General features: G+C 36.4%; 1 protein-coding gene across 1 annotated transcript in view; it reads left to right on the forward strand.

The window, feature by feature from the left end:
• Nucleotides 1-19840, forward strand: part of cog5.L (component of oligomeric golgi complex 5 L homeolog) — a 129546-nt gene that overhangs the window by 69765 nt on the left and 39941 nt on the right. Inside the window, exon 8 of the mRNA XM_018252643.2 lies at nucleotides 15088-15253. Coding sequence (XP_018108132.1) covers nucleotides 15088-15253 — 166 coding nt within the window. The remainder of the gene's footprint in view (nucleotides 1-15087; nucleotides 15254-19840) is intronic.

The raw sequence follows: 19840 nt of genomic DNA on the forward strand, positions 1-19840 counted from the left end.
TGCAAATGTAGCTTTAAAAAAACAGTTTTGCTATGAATTGTGCTCCTACAATATCTCCTATCTATATATGCAATCTCTATAATTTGATACAACTGGATAGGTCCATGATTTAAGTTTTAGAACACATATAAGCTAATGACCATTTCTAACGTCTAGCTCTAGATAACATAATACAGAAGTGGTGACTTAAACAGATTTATTTTGTTCTCTGGGTTTTTGCATTCCAAACTTACTGCACATATGCTTATACATTGTCTTTATTTTATCTGTGACTTAAAAACAGCTTCTGTTTCCTATTGCTTCCAGTATTTCATTTTCTTATTTTTTGCTTACCATCTGTTACCATGACCATGACTCATGGTTGAAACATAACTATAAAAAAAGAAGAATAAAGATTAATCTTTTTCCTTCCTCAAGGATTTTACAGTACACACAACTGTATTTTACCTTAAAAGCTTTACCAACAGTAATGTTTGGAATATCCTGACCCCAGTTCCTCTGATAGCTCTTTTTTTCTGAGAATAATGTATGATTATGCCTGTTATCAGCTTAGTGCCTCTAAATGACATTATAACCACATGCATCTTATCTAGGTTTAGACGGTTATTGTGGCCTGTATGGCCACCACAATTTGCCCAAGGCTTCAACAGCCACATAGTTAACACTTGATCAGTGGCGAGCAACCCCTCTGATGTCTCTCTATGTATAGTCAATTAAACCCCAGGGTTGTTCTTTCTGACAGATGTTGAGGAAAAAGTATTGTATTAAAACTGTCGGAATCTGTTAATATGTAAGAAATCACTAAAATTATAACATGAATGTAAATTTGAAAAATATGCTTAAATATGCACTTTGAGTGAGTTGACATCATTACACTTTTTAGGCTTACCCTTTTTATGTGTTAAAGCATTCATGCTACAGGAATACCTTAGCACTGGCTCAAGATTTGTGGTATCCACAATAGAGGCAAATGCCAAGTCAAAACACTAGATGTGAGACTCAATGAAGAAATATGTTAGCATATTCTGAATTTGTTTAGAGACTACAGAGAACCAAAGCTCCGCAAACAAGTAGTGTTGAGAAGCTACACATTATGGTTTGGCCTTCTGTACCAGCCCAATGCTTTAATCCCAGTTTTTCATAAAAACAAAGTTGACGAAACTCCCTTCCTGGCTTAGGGACAATATAGTATGAATTTTAAATAAAACAACTTAGATGCAGTTGAACTGTAGACTTTCAGCTTTAATTCAGTGGGTTGAACAAAAAGATTGCATAAAAATGTGAGGAACTAAAGCCTTTTTTTAACACACTCACTTCATTTCAGGGGCTCAAAAGCAATTGGACAATTGACTCAAAGGCTATTTCATGGGCAGGTGTGGGCAATTCCTTCGTTATGTCATTATCAATAAAGCAGATAAAAGCCCTGGAGTTGATTTGAGTGGGGTGCTTGTATGTGGAAGATTTTGCTGTGAACAGACAACATGCTGTCAAAGGAGCTCTCCATGCAGGTGAAAAAAGCCATCCTTAAGCTGCAAAAAGAAAAAAATAGAAAAAATAAAAAAACCCCTTCACAACAGCCAAACAAGTGAAAAACAATCTTCAGGAGGTAGGCGTATCGATATACAAATCTACCGTAAAGGGAAGACTGCATAAAAGTAAATAGAGAGGGTGCACTGCAAGGTGCAAGCCACTCATAAGCATCAAGAATAGATTGGACTTTGCTAAAAAAAAAAAAAAAACATCTAAAAAAGTCAGCACAGTTCTGGAAAAACATTCTTTGGACAGATGAAACCAAGATCAACCTCTACCAGAATGATGGCAAGAAAAAAGTATGGAGAAATTGTGGAGCTGCTCATGATCCAAAGCATACCACAACATCTATAAAACATGGCGGAGGCAGTGTGTTGGCTTGGGCGTGCATGGCTGCCAGTGGCACTAGGACACTAGTGTTTATCCATGATGTGACACAGGACAGAAGCAGCCGGATGAATTCTGAGGTGTTAGAGAAATACTGTTTAAAGCCAGCTAAATGCAGTCAAATTGATTGGAAGGCGTTTCATAATGACCCAAAACTTACAGCCAAAGCAACCCAGGAGTTTATTAAAGCAAAAAAGTGGAATATTCTTGAATATATTCTTGGCTTTATTAGATGCTATGCCACCCACAAGCTCAATATTGTGACATATGGTCTCAAATTTTGGAAAAAGAGGAAAAAAGATTTTATGTACAGGTTTTACATTTTCCTTTCGTCTTTTTTTTTTTATTTATTTATTTTTTTTGGTAGTTGACTAGTCCCTATTACAAACAGGAAGGTAAGTAACACCAGAAATCTTGATTTATGTTATGCTTATGTCAACATTTATGGCAGCTGACCAGTATGTAAATTAGTAGGACATTTTTTGCTGTTGCTGTAAATGTTCTTTATTTGTATTCCTTTAGGAATTGCATCTCAGAAATGGTTCTTTGTGGACAATAATCGGTAGGATTATATGAGTATTATTTTTACTTTCTGTGGACATAAGAGGATTTTCAGGGATTTTAGCATGCTTGGAGGTTGCCATTACAGGTTTTATTTATTCTGAAATAATCCTGTTCTTTCTCACTGCATTTTTACACTGTAAATACAAGGTTTTCCAAAAGACAATTTTTCCCATTGTAAGAAATTATAATATATCCAGCATTAAAATACATCCTTGAAAAAAAGGAGTGCACTGAAACCTGTCATGTTACGAATGGAGTTGTAGTTCCATTTCAACAAGGATTGAAAGCTGGTGTTTGTAAATTTCTGTTTATTTGCAAAAACGTTTTCTATGAATATTTTTTAAGGCTTCATACACACAGTGTTCATGGTGTTTTTCATTCCATGTAGTTCTGTGTGGTTATTGCACAACAATGCATTTGTTAACTGATCTCATGTTTCCCAATGAGTCTTGACACATTATGAACAGAGCAGCATTGATATGTGTTCTGTTCCCCTGCATTTTAATGTGGCAAAAGCAGAAAAACATAGCTAACCATCTAAATAATGGTTCCTTGCTTTCATGTGTGCAAAGGCCTAAAAGTGAAACCTTAGTTTTAAGAAATAAGAGGCATAGCAGCTGCCTATTAGAGTTTATGAAGTAATGTTAAAACTACTTAAAACTACCTAAGGCTGAATTACACACGAAAGTGTGATTGAAGTATGGGCAAAAATATCAGCAGCTTTTCAAACAATGAGATCAGGATAGCATAATAAGTAACTGTGAACCAATACAGAATCCACACAAATAACTGTAGCACCGGGTCGGAATGGGCCGGCAGAAAAAAACCCGGTGGGCCCGTGGAGAGGTGCAGGGTGTGGCCCAGATCCGCACCCTGCGCCTCTTCCTCCCCTCTTTGTCATGAAAAACAGTTTGCGCCTTTTTGTGTATTTTTCGTATATGCTTGCTGTCATGGAGCAGGCCTCCATCAAGAGCTTGTTATCCTGAATGAATACACCATGTTTCATAGATAACTTTGTGATCCACAGAACACCCATGTTTATCTCCCATTATGTTGTCATAACAGTCCATTGTCTGAGAAACACAACTGAAATAATTGGAGATGTTATAGATATGGATGTTCTGTTGTCATAGTTAGAAAATAAGAAATTAGAAGGTACTTTCAATCTTGCATTTGTGCACATGGTGTATTGGTTAATTACATGTATTGTGCTATAATGACCTATACTGACCTGTATCTCATTATTTGAAAAGATGTTGAAAATGTTGTCAGTGTGGCATGCTATTATCGCACTTTCTTGTGTGATTCAGTTATAAGTGGTCTTAACTCATATGTGACACCCTGCACTGTTTTTAGGCACATTTTAATACTGCTTAAAGGAATTTGTCATGCTTTTTATGGTGTCGTTTTTATTTCTAAATTACACTATTTGCACTCCAAATAATGCTCTCTAACATAGAAAATTTTATTCCTGTACCAACAAGTGTATTTTTTTTTAGTTGTAATATTTGTGTAGACGGCTCAGATTCATTCTTGATCCTGTGCTTTCAGAAAGAGAAAAAGTCAGCACTTTACAATGGAACTGCTCTCAGATAAACTACTGTTTCTCCTACTCAATGTAACTGAAGGAGTTGCAGCGGTACTTGGATTTTTACTATTGAGTGTTTTTCTCATATCTACTAGAGCTGTTATCTTCTGTTAGGGAGCTGTTATCTTTTTACATCCCCATTATTCTGTTGATGGATTGCTGGGGGTATAGGGCGGTGGGTGACATCAATCCAACTTGCAGTGCAGCAGAAAAGAGTGACTGATTTCAAAATAAAATTAAAAAAATCTATGTGCACTTTTGAAAAACAGATTCCAGCGCAGAAGTCTGCTGGAGCAGCACTGTTAATGACTGATGCACTTTGAAAACAACATGTTTCCGAATCCCTTTACTGCTCTCTAATGGTGTGCCTTACATATTAAGCACCTTTTCAGGTGCTTCTCCTGTGCCCCTGATAACTATATCTTGATTGTTTATTGTTTGAATAATGGTCACCTTTTACTATACTGAGTGTATGCAGTGACTTTTATATTGTGTGTAACAGTAAATTGTTATGCATAAAAAAGTCGAGTGTAGTAGCCAATACGGTCTGCTCTGGATAGAATGCTAATGACCTATTAATGAAGACTGGTGTCCATTTAAGTGTATTTGCTTCAGTTATCAAATTCTGATATGATTCATAGAATAGATCATTATGATAAAGTATTATTCAATGTAAATTAAAAATATTTGTGTTTTGTGTAAAATTGAGAGAAATACATGGGGTGTACATTTGCCTTCAATTGCAGAGATATTTTCTTGCTAAGAACAGAATTTAGTGCCAAGTCAGATTATAATTCCATTTGTAGGTTTCACTGCTGTCGGTTGATAGTTAGCAGATTCTCTAATAATCTATTTAGGGGAGCTGTATAATATATATCAAACATTAATAGACAGCATCTGCATGTGACAGCTGAGTTAAACCTCTTCTCTGGTAATTAACAAATCATGTTCCAAAAGTTTGATCTAATTATACTTCTGTTGGTTAAAATAAATTCATACTGTCCTCCCCAGCAGCAGGTAAGCAAACAGACACATTAGGGGAGTTTTTTTGGGTTGCTATTAAGGAATATTTTAGGTCTTTGAATCAGCTATTCATACTGGTAATGGAGCTGTAAATAATATTTTTCTACAATATTTTCAAGAGAAGGCAACATACTGCTTTAAGTTAATTTATCATACTTAACTGTACCTTTACTGTTATATACCATACATATATGCTATATACTACGCAAGGTATAAATATTTTTTCTTTTTAACTTAAGCCTGGGCAATGTAATTATTTCAGTTCTCTGTAAAACATTGTGCTTTGTTACTGTAAGGGGTCTATTTATCATGCTGTATTAAAAAGTGGAGTAAAACATTAACGGTGATGTTGCCTATAGCAACCAAACACATCTTTGCTTTTGTTTTTTAACTGTTGAAATATAATTGCTGATTGATTGCTCTGGGCAACATCACCAATTATGCTTCACACTACTAGCATTATAAATAGGCCCTGAATGGTAAGCACAACACCTAGTATGGTAGGTGTGTGATCCGTTGTGGAAACCCATTATCCAGAAAGCTGCAAATTACAGAAAGCCCATCTCCCATAGATTCCATTTTATCCAAAAAATACAAATTTTCAAAAAATTTCCTTTTTCTCTGTAATAATAAAACAGTACCTTATACTTGTTCCCTGCTAAGTTATAATTAATTATTGAAAGCAAAACCAGCCTATTGGGGTTATTTAATGTTTACATGATTTTCTAATAGACTTAAGGTACAAAGATCCAAATTACAAAAGATCTGTTATCAGGAAAACCCCAGGTCCCAAGTATTCTGGATAACTTTCAGTGATAATCAACCTATAGCATTGATTTAACGTCATGAGTGCACTGGAGCTATTAGTTTTGAAAGAACTTTGGGCAGTAGTTGAGCCTTCACTTGATCCTTGCTGTTTGCTTATCAGCCCCATACTGGGGTGGAGATTATTACTTTTTTCTTGATAAATAAGGTGTATGTGCACTTGGAGAGTGGTAGATATGTAAGCATCATGTTCTTTGATTTTCATGTTCCTCTATTTGGCACTATAACAAAGATGGTTCTATGAACATCTATCATTTGAAGTTTCAAATGGAATAAAACTGAAATGAAAGATTAAAAGGGATCTTTTGCAAAACATAGATTATAATGCTTCATCTCACGGAAATAAAACTTTCTAAATACAATCCATTAAACATTCGGTACCATTTATGAAATAATCAAGTTACTCTTCAGTATCTCACTCTACACAGCCTTTCACTTTTCATGCTCTCTTTATGCTAAGGTCTGGGTCACATTTTGATTGACAGGTAGGTCTAATACATCTTGTAGGGGGATCCTTTTCTGAGCAGAATAACTCAAATAACCAACTCCAGCACAAACAGAAGATAACAAAATAACCGACTCTGGCAAACACCCTGCACGCACAAAAACAGGATTTCCATCAGAGCCGGTTATTTTGAAAGAATGAGCACCTAGGTTTAGGGTGCAACCCCTCCTCCCCCCAATGATGTTGTAGACCTAACTGTCAATCAAAAACTGACTCCATCTACTGCATAAAGACATAATAAAAAGAGACAGGTTGCTCGGGGGGGGGGGATGAAGAGTAACTTGATTATTATTATTATGATATTTAGAAAGTTTCTTATTTCAGATGAAGCTTATATTAAATTGTCATTTTCTGAATAGATCCCCTTTAAGGAAAATTCAAAGATACGTATGTCAAGCTGAGGATTCTCAAATCCTGTACTATGACCCTAAGAAGCAAAGAGAAATTGAAGATCCCTTTACTAATGTAATTCTGCAAACAGCTACTGCTTATTATTAATAAAATGAACACTAATAAAACACCGGATATTGTTAATTAAAAAAAAAACAGACTGTTGTAAGAAATGATTTCTGCTTAAAAGTTAGGTAAAATGCAAAGTTTATAGGTAATTCTGAAATTCTTGGGTTCATAAAATTGACCTCAAGTATTTCTTTAAATCAGTAGTTCATCTTGACTTGGCTCTATGGTAAGAAACATGGATTGGGAAAGTTAAAAAACATGAAAAGCATTACATCTAAAATCCATATATTATATAAAAGGACAGATCCTGACAACTCTCCAACGTACAATAGCTATGAACTCTTTCACAGAGACACTGCTGTAGGAAACCTAATTGTGGAATGAAATATAGTGTACCTGTTTGTCGCCTCACAAATTTAAACTGCTAATGCATTAATTCTTGTAACAGTGTGGTGTTCCTAATAATTATCTTTATTCTGATATTGTTTAATCACAAGTAACCCAACTTTTTTGCATTCTGTACTGCTTTCCCCAAATTGAAATTTAAAATAGTATTTAATATTGTTACTGTTGGATGACACAAGAATTAATAAATAGAGATGAAAAAAGCTATGACATCAAACACCTTCTACTGTAGGAAACAAGCAAAGGACCTAGTAAAGAGTTGATTTGGTCATGACAGAAAAAATCAAAATAAATTGAAGAGGAAAGCTAGGAAGAAACATTAAGATGAGTATATTTTTCAGTGCAATCATTTTCCGTGTAAATTTCCAGCATTAAAAGCAGCGGCTGCTTGAAAATGCTCTGGGGGATAAAAATCCAGTTTTCTCCACGATAATTTGTTGCCAAAATTTTTCCCATCAACTTGGGTAGGTTACACCATAAATATATTAGCATAAAATATGATGATTGGGCAGGGTACACAGCTTTATAAATTCACCATTTATTTTACACTTTTTACACATATTTTCAGCCTTAATAATTACATACAGCATGATGAATAGGCCCCTTAATGTAATATGTAATGTATATTTTTCTAAAGCACTGTATAACTGTATAACAGTCAATGAATAATTTTCTACTTGGCCTCTGGACATTTTATATTACTTGGCACATTGTCACTAATATTAATGCATTTGATGGCATGCAACTCATCTGCCCTGTCACAAAAATATTTTAATATTTCACTTGTTCTTGACAATGTTAAAGATGCAGGATTATTCAAGAGAGCAATATAAATTGTACATAGATTAATGATTTGTGTCCACTGTGATTTATCTTAGAGGTATGCTGTTATTACCTGTAACCTTTAACAGTAAAATACTGTACATATGCATTCACCTTGATTTTCGAATGCACTGAGCTGCTTCAGGCTTGCAGTTAGGGTAGAACTCCATGAGTGATTTTAAGTGTGATACCATCCGTTCTAACAAGCTGAGAATCACAGGCGTCATGTTGGATGTGCCGAATCTATGGTAAGTAATAGGAATGCTGGAAGTTGTCGATGTGTGCATCCGACACGACACAACTGTCAGATGAAGACGCAACATGCAGCGTTTGCATCTGACAGTCGTGTCAAACCTTATGCATCCGACATTACGCCTGTGCTTCATCTCAGCACGTGGGAATGGACGGTATCACACTTAAAGGAAAACTATACCCCTCAAACAATGTACTGTATATACTCGAGTATAAGCCGACCCGAGTATAAGCCGAGGTACCTAATTTTACCTACGAAAACTGGGAAAACGTATTGACTCGAGTATAAGCCTAGACACAACTACAGCCCTGTCTCCCAGCAGCGCACAGTCCGCCAAAGCGACCCCCCCAGTGATCAGCCGGACTTCTTTGCAAAGTTGATGGTGACAGAGAATTGCCAAATGGATTACTGTGTGCATTGTCCCACTGTCCCACTACCATGTGCAGAGGGTGCTGTGTGATATTGCCATCACTGTTAATCTTTTGTATAACCAACAGAGGGCACTGTGTGATATTGCAGTCACTGTTATTCTTTCATATAACCAACAGAGGGCGCTGTGTGATATTGCAGTCACTGTTATTCTTTCATATAACCAACAGAGGGCGCTGTGTGATATTGCAGTCACTGTTATTCTTTCATATAACCAACAGAGGGTGCTGTGTGATATTGCAGTCACTGTTAATCTTTCATATAACCAACAGAGGGTGCACTGTTATTCTTTCATATAACCAACAGATGGCACTGTGTGATATTGCAGTCACTGTTATTCTTTCATATAACCAACAAAGGACGCACATGTTATTCTTTCATATAACCAACAGAGGGTGCTGTGTGATATTGCAGTCACTGTTATTCTTTCATATAACCAACAGATGGCGCTGTGTGATATTGCAGTCACTGTTATTCTTTCATATAACCAACAGAGGGCGCTGTGTGATATTGCAGTCTCTCCCCAAGCAAACTGTTGGTATAGGAATGATTAAAAGTGACTGCAATCTCAGCTACTGCCCACTGACTCAAGTATAAGCCGAGGTAGACTTTTTCAGCACATTTTGGATGCTGAAAAACTCGGCTTATACTCGAGTATATACGGTAGGTCTCTATAAAAATATATTGCATAAAACAGCTCATATGTTAAACCCTGCTTCATGTAAATACATCATTTTCATAATAGTAATACTTTCTTAGTTGTATGTACCATTGGGTAATCATGAATAGAAAATTTCCATTTTAAAAAATAAGGGCCACACGCCTGTGATTCAATGTGCACACAAACATACCATACAAACTATACTTGTTAGGTCACATGAGCCAATTAACAGACAGAGTTCTGTCTTTTGCTGTTACAGTAAGAGTTCTAGTATTTCTGGTTAGGTGATCTCTGAGGCAGCACACAGATCATCACAAAATGGTGGTTCAAGGCAAGAGATGTAAAAGGTCAATATTTACTTAAATATAGTACCAGTTTGGTAAGATTCTTTAATATGCCACTCAATGTGATATAAACTATCTGTTGCTCAAATATTCATTTTAGGGTTTAGTTTTCCTTTAATATCGCCCGTGGAAACATAGGGTTGGTTCTAAAAAAATTTTTTGCTCACATGATCTTAAAAAGTACACATTACAAAGAGGGCTTCTTTTCATATGGCTTTGATCAGTTTTGAAGAGGCAGTTTACTTTAAAATTAATTTTACACATACTGTAGACAGTGCCAGCTGGTCTTCAGTTTTTGATTTTGTTGTTTTATTGTTATTTAAAGGTGTTGTTCACTTTTGTTGTTCACTTTTAGTATGATATAGAGAGTGATATTCTGAGTCAATTTGCAGTTTTATTTTTTTATTTGTGGTTTTTGAGTTATTTAGCTTTTTATTCAGCAGCTATCCAGCTTGCAATTTCTGCAATCTAGCTGCTAGGGACCAAATTACCCTAGCAACCATGCATTGATTTGGATAAGAGACTGGAACATGAATAGGAGAGGGCCTGAATAGAAAGATGATTAATAAAAAGTAGCAATAACTATAAATGTGTAGCCTTACAGAGCATTTGTTTTTAGATGGAGTCATTGACCCCCATTTGAAAGCTAGAAAGAGCCAAAAGAAGGCAATTATTCAAAAAGTATATAAAAAAAAATAAAAAAATGTGAAAATATCTTAGACGTAACCATTCTATCCGAAACAAATGTGCACGCACTCCTGCAGCCAAGGCATTAGAGGTTAAAACTTGTAACTTTATTCCATCATGTTAAAAGATATGTGCATATCTTTTAACATGATGGAATAAAGTTACAAGTTTTAACCTCTAATGCCTTGGCTGCAGGAGTGCATGCACATTTGTTTCGGATGATTTGCATTGCCTAAGCTACAGGTTCTGGGCACGGCACCAGAGCCAATTTGGTGAGTGTAAGCTCTGCTGACCTTTTTCATTATTGAAGTTGAATTGTTCATCTTTCAAGTGACGGACCTGGGGTTTGGACACCCAGGTCACCCCTTCCACTCGGTGAGAACTACCTAGTGGTTGGTTTTCCGTCACTGAATGTTTTATAAGCAAGATTAGATTTTGATGCTTTTTGATAATATTTAATTGGTTTTGAGAGAGATTAGAGCCAGCAATTTCTTTTTCGTATGTGTAACCATTCTATAATATACTAGAAGTTAACTTAAAGATGAACCACTATTTAACTTTGTGTTGGGCAGTTCTTCAGTTGATAAATTAAGACAGTGCCATGTATGATAAAAGCTATGGAGTGGTATTATTTGTGTTGTCAGTTCTCATTTTGATATGTGCCTTGGCTGCAGGAGTGCATGCACATTTGTTTCGGATTGATCTGGATGTCGCGACGCTACCTTAAATTAAACCTCTCTAAAACTGAAATGGTTCTCTTTCCTCCAACTAACACCAGTAGCATCCCCGAAGTATCCATCATAGTTAACAATTCCACTATCACCCCCTCTCCCCAGGCCCGGTGCCTTGGGGTTATCCTAGATTCTGCCCTGTCATTTACTCCTCATATCCAGTCACTTATTAAATCATGTCACTTCCACCTAAGGAACATATCCAAAATACGATCATTTATCACCCAAGACGCTGCCAAAATTCTTATTCACTCTCTCATCATATCGCGTCTAGACTACTGTAACTCTCTTTTAATTGGCCTCCCCCTCCAGAGACTGTCACCTCTCCAGTCCATAATGAACACTGCTGCGAGGCTCATACACCTCAGCAACCGCTCCTCCTCTGCCTTGCCATTCTGTCAATCCCTGCACTGGCTTCCATTACCTTTCAGAATCAAATTCAAATTAATGACACTGACTTTCAAAGCACTTCACAACTCTGCTCCACCCTACATCTCTGAACTCATCTCTATATACTCACCCACTCGCTTACTACGCTCCTCTACTGACCTGCTACTCAACTCTTCTCTCATTACCTCCTCACATGCTCGCATTCAAGACTTTGCAAGGGCTGCACCCCTCCTCTGGAACGCTCTTCCACGGTCTGTCCGACTTTCTCCCAACCTTTCTGCTTTCAAAAAATCTCTGAAAACGCACTTCTTTCGAGAAGCCTACCCTCACTCTGCTTAACTACCAAACGCAACACCACATACAATACCACATTTCTCACCCACTCAATTCGATCTTGCCCATTCCCACACCTTGTGTATTACTCCCTTCCCTTTAGACTGTATGCCTATGCATAGGGCCTTTCTCAACTTTTTGTACCTGTATTGATTGTGATGTTTGTTACTCCATATATTCTATATATGTAATTCATGTGATGTAGTTGTATAATCACATTTACTTTACAGTGCTACGCAATATGTTGGCGCTATATAAATACATGTTAATAATAATAATAATAATATGTGCCACACTGGGTGTCTGTTTATTTCCTTTTAGCAGTTTTATATTGCTAATACCAGGATTTTACATTTCTTTTAGGGTCAGGATATCAGCTGCCCTAGTGTTAAATGACTATGCACTTAGGGTTTTTTCAGTTAGTAATTGATGATTGTTTTAAAGTACCATAGCTGTTTTATTTGCAAAGTACAAAGCACTAAAATGCTTGAAAATCAAAATATATTTTACCCACAATAAAGTGATTTTTCAGAGAATTCCAGTGTAATATCTGGAAGGCTTCTTGAAATAGTGCATTCCATAATGTGTGAGATTATGATTTATGCATTCTGAATTTGCCTATGGTTGTGCAAATTACATTTAATTCTGCCAAACCAATTTGGCACAGAACTGATGTTGTTGTATTAGATCCGATCCAGTTGTATGTGTAATCTTGAGGTAGATTTCAGGGATTCCTTCTGCCAGTGCTACCTGTAATTCACATAGTGCACCCTATTTTAAAAAAATGTAAACAACTGGCATTTTGGCACATTTGCAGATAAGCCTGTATAGACAAAATTATCTAATTCAATTACAACAAGAAAATTAAAAAATAATGGAAAAATGTTTGCTTGTACTGTATTAAAAACAACAAAACAACAAAAACAGTTTGAAGGTCATGTAATTTCATAAAATAAATAGACAGCTACCTGCAAAGCTGCTATTTTTCCTTACTATAGATTAAAAGATAAAGCTGTCTGTGCTTAGCAGCAATCTGTATGTGTTTTTTGAGTTGATTGGTACAATTAATTGTAATTAAGTTTAACAGAAACAAATGGAGAGCAGGTGTATATAGATTAAAAAAAAACAATTTGGATATGACTCAGTTTGCACATGATTGCTAATTAACATTTTGTTCTACTTCAGGCATTGATTCTTTAGCATTTTCGGATATGACAAAAGCAAACATAAAAAAAGGATTTGTTTTATTATGGCTAAAGTATTTACAGATTTTGTTCATACTAACTGTAAAGGACTGTTCTCAAATGTGAATTTATCAACATTTCAACCCCTATATTCGTGCCGTCTTTCGAATGTAGGGGCCGAAACACTGAATAAATTCACTTTTTGTAAATTTTGAGAAAAACCTTGTGGGAGCGGTTACTTTTTCGAAAAATATTTAAAGGGATACTGTCAAAATGAATCAGTTAATAGTGCTGTTCCGGCAGAATTCTACACTGAAATCCATTTCTCAAAAGAGCAAACAGCTAGACATATTGTCAATTTCCCAGCTGCCCCAAGTCATGTGACTTATGCTCTGATAAACTTCAATCACTCTTTACTGCTGTACTGCAAGTTGGAGTGATAGCATCCCCCTCCCTTTTCCCCTCCAGCAGCCAAACAAAAGAACAATGGGAAGGTAACCAGATAACAGCTCCCTAACACAAAATAACAGCTGCCTGGTAGATCTAAGAACAACACTCAATAGTAAAAACCCTTGTCCCACTGAGACACATTCAGTTACATTGAGAAGGAAAAACAGCAGCCTGCCAGAAAGCATTTCTCTCCTAAAGTGCAGGCACAAGTCACATGACCAGGGGCAGCTGGGAAATTGACAAAATGTCTAGCCCCATGTCAGATTTCAAAATTTAATATAAAAAAATCTGTTTGCTCTTTTGAGAAATGGATTTCAGTGTAGAATTCTGCCGGAACAGCACTATTAACTGATTCATTTTGAAAAAAAATGTTTTTCCCATGACAGTATCCCTTTAAGCTGGCCAACTACGTCAAAGTCATCCCATATCTGGCCAGTCCAAAGCTCAGTTTTCATCTGATTCATTAAGAATTCTGTTGCTTCATTATACATTTTACAAAAGGACTAAGTTTTACCTGCAACTTACTTGCTGCTTTCAAAGTAAAACGCCCAAACTTGGCTGCCTTTTTATTAGACACCAGTGGGATCACCTGACTATAAGTGGGAAGGGTGGGAGCTACAACATGGAGCTGGTCACTGCTCCTGTATAACTGTTGTTCATACTAACTGTAAAGGACTGGCCATAGTAACTGTTCTCAAAACGTTCAAATAGTGAATTTATCAACGTTTCAACCCCTATATTCGTGCCTAGGGATGGGCGAATTTTTTTGCCTTGTTTAGGCGAAAAAATGATGCCCATAGACTTGTATGGCGTTGTGCGTCAAAATAAAAAGATGCACGTTATAAAAATTTCGCCATACGACAAAAAAATTTTTGACGCCCATAGACTTTAATGGGCATCGGCAACATTTCGTCAGATATTTCAGAGAGAGAGAGAGAGAGAGAGAGAGAGAGAGAGAGAGAGAGAGAGAGAGAGAGAGAAATACAAGAGGTCCACTGTGCTCAACCCATTATCAATATATTTAGGACATTGAGACATTTTGTGCCTTGAGCTACTAAATAATGCCTTGCCCTTTAAACAAAACAGGGATTGTTTGTCCATATATTGCAATATTTTGAAGCTGGCCAACTACGTCAAAGTCGTCCCTGGAATGGCCAGTCCTACACTCAAATTTCATCTGATTCATTAACAATTCTATTATTTCATTATACATTTTACACAGGGACTACGTTTTACCTGCAACTTACTTGATGCTTTCTTGGTTAAAACTCCCAAACTTTGTTGCCCTTTTATTGGCCACCACTGGAATCACTTGATTATAGTTGGAAAGGGTGGGAGCTACAGCATGGAGCTGTGGCTACGCACTTCCTCAGAGATGGATGTACATTAGAATGAACTTGCCATCAGGATCAGGAATGTTAAACTAGGACCGTGGGATGACAGGCCGCACTTTGGAAAGCAATAGATGAGGTGTAAATGTGACAAACCTTAAGTAAATATCTTTCCTTTTTCTCCAGAATCCAACACAGGTTGGAACAGCACTTCAAGTTTTCTACAATCTTGGGGCACTGAAAGATATCATCACTACTGTTGTGGATGGCTACTGTACAACTTTAAATGAAAATATCAGCAATGCATTGGATATCAAGATTTTAACCCAGACATCACAAGCAGTACAAAGAGGTAGAAAGCAACTTTTAATATTACTTTAAAACCTTATTTCTAGATATGACCAGAGCTAAATGATCTTAATGATATTTCACTTTTGTTTAACTGTTTACATACCATATTTAATCATTGTTCTTACAATGGTATTTTAACACAGGTGGTATTGCAGTAATCAACGGTAAAAATAATTCTTTTTTAAGCAGTTTGTCAGTATATTTCATTTTTTGCATATTCAGATGTGCGCAAAATCCAAAAAATTGCATTGCAAACTCCTTTTGTATTGAGTTCCCCCAATGCTTTAAATTGAGAGGACTTCAAAGGTTTTTCATGTGATTTGGCTTGGCACCCAGGATTCAGACAAATCCAAATCTTGCAAAAATCCTGAACTATATCTTGGATTCAGTGGATCCCTAATAGTCTCTTTTATATAGAGCAGCTTACAACTTCACTATTCCTGTCACCAGATGGCCAATTTCCTATATCCAAGTAGTTGGCATTCTACTGTGCAAGTGTTTACGGTATTCTTGTCCTGACTCAATTGCTGTAACATTATATCCACCTGTATTCAAGTAGATAAAAACCTACTGAGCCCTCAAGGATTGCGGTAGTAAAACCATTTCAGTATATGATTTTTTAAATATGTTGTCAGCTGTAGAAGTAGATGTTTTAACTTTACTCAATAAAAAAAAATATATTGGCAACTCATCTCTTGAAGCAGCATAGTGAACTTGAATAATATTAGAATGGCCCCAAGTTAAAATAAATCCTTAATAATAATATATTAATTTTATTGTATTAATAATAATACATAAATGTTATTTTGACTCAATTACAGTGAGATAACTAAGGAAAAAACTCCACCTGTTTACACTGTTAAATAGTGACTCTTAATATACTCCTATTATGATTCAGGAGTAGGGGATGGGTGCATGGTTGTGCAATATAGCAGTTCTGTGAGTTCTAGTGTACAGCTGATGCCCAACACAAGGAGTATTTGAGAAATCAAGAAAGATGTGTGGCACTTCCCAGGCAAGTCACTGGCGAGTTTGTATTTTTTTTTTAAAAGGAGGTACTGTATACTGGCAGGGCATAAGATAGTTGTTCCTAACACCCCACAGTGATTTAAGGTTTCCTTGTCCTTTTAAAGCTGTACCTATGTCTGTGTTATTTTTCAGCGCATATCTAACATCATCAGGACATGGTACATGTGAAAAAGCACCAGAGCCAGATGGAATGCACCCTCACTTACGGAGAGAGAGCTTAGTTCAGTTTTAGACCAGCTTATATTTCTTATTTTCTCAGACTTGTTTTCATCTAGTATGGTATCTGAGGATTGGAGGAAAGTTGATGTAATTCCTATATTTAAAAAGGGATTATGATCTTAGCCTGGCAGTTGTAGGCCAGTAAGTTTGACATCTGTAGTGGACAAGTTTGAAGGTTTAAGGGATTACATTCATAATTATCTTCTGGAAAACTGTATTATGAGCAGTAATTAGCATGTCTTCATGAATGATAGGTCACAGACAAACCTTGTTTGCTTTTTATGATGAGGTTAGTAAGAAGCTGGACAGTAGGGTTGCAGTAGAATACAGTGTCCCAGAAACTGCTGCTTTCTAAACTAAGGTTTGTTCTTGCCTGCTACAAGAGTGGGTAAAAAGGGTGGTTGTTAATGGTACAATCTACTTGGAGTAAGGTTCTTAGTGGGGTCACTTAGGGTTCTGTATTTGGTACTCATTAATAGAATTAATAGTTTGTTGTATTTGACCATTCATGTAAAAATGAATTCAGGCATGTTTCTTATACAGTATCTTTACTTCTTATAGGATTCAGCTACATTTAGTAAAATGTATCCTGTGTATGTGTTAAGAGCATTTTAGCTTTTCTGCTTTTTTCAGTGAATAGCATTCCATTTTCTTTATTTGCTGAGAAGATTTCACTTTATGTTATTGTAACCTGTAAATTTTCAATTATGTTTTCTAACGTCCATAAAAGAAGGTTTCTTTTCAACAATTTTTCTTTGGCAATTTTTCAAGTGAAAATGTACAATTATGCTGAGTGTGTTTCATGCTGGGATGTATTGCAGATTCTGTATAGGCATGATATCTGCAAAATGTAAGAGTGGAACTCTGTAATCTTTAACAGCTTCTTCCCAGCCAAAGAAATGAAATTAATATCTGCCCACACATCATGTGCTTAACTGTTGAACAGCACTGTCTAATTATATAGCCTAGGTATTCTTCAATACATTGTGCTTTACTTCAACAGCTTACTTGCTAGCAAACCTAAATGCTGTGCTTCCATTATCGTTGGCAGTCATGAACCATGATGAACTGTGCTGGTTAACTGTATTCCTGTTTGATGAATTCCAAAATACACATGGTGTCAGCCCCTGCTTAGAATGTAGATCAACGAGGTTGGATGGTTATAATGTAAGGTGTTAAACTGGGCAAAAGAGCACATATTTAATAGTATGCTGCTGTGGTGGGTGTAAATGCATGAGTTGTATTCTTTTGTTTTTAAAGCCAGTCTTTTGTGAATTGCTGTTGGAAGCTAGATTGCTTTTGTAATTCATTCTATATTAGAATATCAGTCATGTAACTTTAAAGTTGGTAGTTATTTATATTGTATTGATGTTTTATTAATACAAATGGGTTACATTGGAGAGTTTCGAGATTCTCCAGTGAATCATTAAGTATGTTTAGATGTTAAAACACAGAATATATTATTGTTTGTCTTTTGCAATTTTCAGCTATTGTTTTGCAAAGCTTGATACTGGCTTAGAAATATTAAGATATGAAATGGTGCATTCCATAAACTTATTCTGGAGTGAGTAATTGTAATCTGTGTCAAAGTCCACAAATAAAAAGGACACATGAAATCAAATCAGTGAATCATTAGGTTAGGGCACTAAATCTAAAATTCAAGCTGTAGTTCAATTACTAGCATTAACATTAGTATTTTATCAGTGTCCTTTACCACTCATCACTCGGATCCCATAACTTTCATTCCTCAGCTGGCTTTTGTCAGATGTTACGCCTTAAAAAATGTTAGAGAAAAGTCCAATAAATCACTATAAACCCATCATATAGAGCAATATACATTTGCTGCACATAAATGCAGCAGTGAAACATACTCTGTGTAGCATTGAGTGATTTTGCTAGAGCATAACAAAAAGCATAAAAATGCTTAGTAAAGAATAGGCTAGAAATGTTGCAAATGTTTTAAGCTTTGTACCAACCCAAGGTGACCACAGCTTTTTAGCTGATGATTTGCAACAATCCCTATGCTTAGCTTCTCAACAGCTGCCAGGAGCACACTGAGCATGTGCAGTGTAACTGACACTCCTAACTAAATCAAAGATAACTCCAAGGTAACCTGTTCACAACTTTGAATCTTTACTCTTATAGAGATTCCGCAACTTTAGGCTTTTAAGTTCAGTGTATAAAATGTGGCACTTCTTCCCATATTTGGGGCAAATTCACTAAGATTCATAGTTGCGCCAGGCGTAACTTCGCCGCACTTCTCCACACTTCGCCAGGCGTAGTTTCGCTAGCGCTCCGCAAATTCACTAAAATTCGCTGCGTTGCGCTAGCGTTGATTCGCTAAGCGAAGCAAAGTTACGCTAGCGATGGTTAATTTGCATACGGCACCAAATTCAATGGCGGAATATGTAGCAGCACTACAAATGCCTGGGAAACCTTCAAAACATCAAATAAAATTTTTATTTTGCCCTACACATGTGCCCACTGTATAGTTAAGTTGCCATGAGTTAGGAAATGTAGGGGGGAAGGAGGGGAGCCCCAAAAAATTTTTCGATCTTTTTCAGCCTATCACCCATAATATAGAAAAAACGCCAGCGTTTTTTGGGACTTAGAAAAAATTTGAACTTTTTTTGAAGCAATCCCCATCTACTCTATTGCGCTTCGCCTGGTCTGAGGTGGCGAAGGAAGTCTAGCATAAAAGGTAGCGTTCAGTACACTGCACGCGTTAGTGAATTTGCGTATTTACGTCCGTTGCGCAAATTCGCCAGGCGTAAGGGTGCGAAGTTACACTAGTGAAGTTACGCTAGCATCCGTTAGTGAATTTGCGAAGTAACGAAAATGGCCAACGCTAGCGAATTGACGCTAGCGTTAGGCGCTTAGTGAATTTGTCCCTTTGTGTTTAGGGTTTAGTACTCATATTTAAACAGTGTTGAAACTATAATTGTCAACAGTGTATTGGTTTTGCTTATGACTTTTGATTAAATATTATTGTATCAAGATTTATAGGATCTGTTATGTGGAATGTTTGGATCTTGGAGGGTTTTCCAGATAAAAGGTTTTTCTGTTATTTGGATCTCCATACTTGAAGTCTTATACAAAGACATTTAAACGTTACATAGGATTATTTTGCGACTAATATGGTGTTAGGTAGCTTAGTTACAGGCAAGTACGTGGTATTGTTTTATTATTACTGAGGATGAAGTAATAATACAAAAGTAGTAGCTTTCAATAAACTCTATGGGAAATAGCCTTGCTTTAATTCAGAGCTTTCTGGATATTGGGTTTATGCAGAAGAGAGCAGTGTCCTGACCAGGTTGGTACTAGGTAGGGGTGGAGCGTG

Source organism: Xenopus laevis, chromosome 3L, assembly GCF_017654675.1.
Source record: "Xenopus laevis strain J_2021 chromosome 3L, Xenopus_laevis_v10.1, whole genome shotgun sequence".
Taxonomy (NCBI): domain Eukaryota; kingdom Metazoa; phylum Chordata; class Amphibia; order Anura; family Pipidae; genus Xenopus; species Xenopus laevis.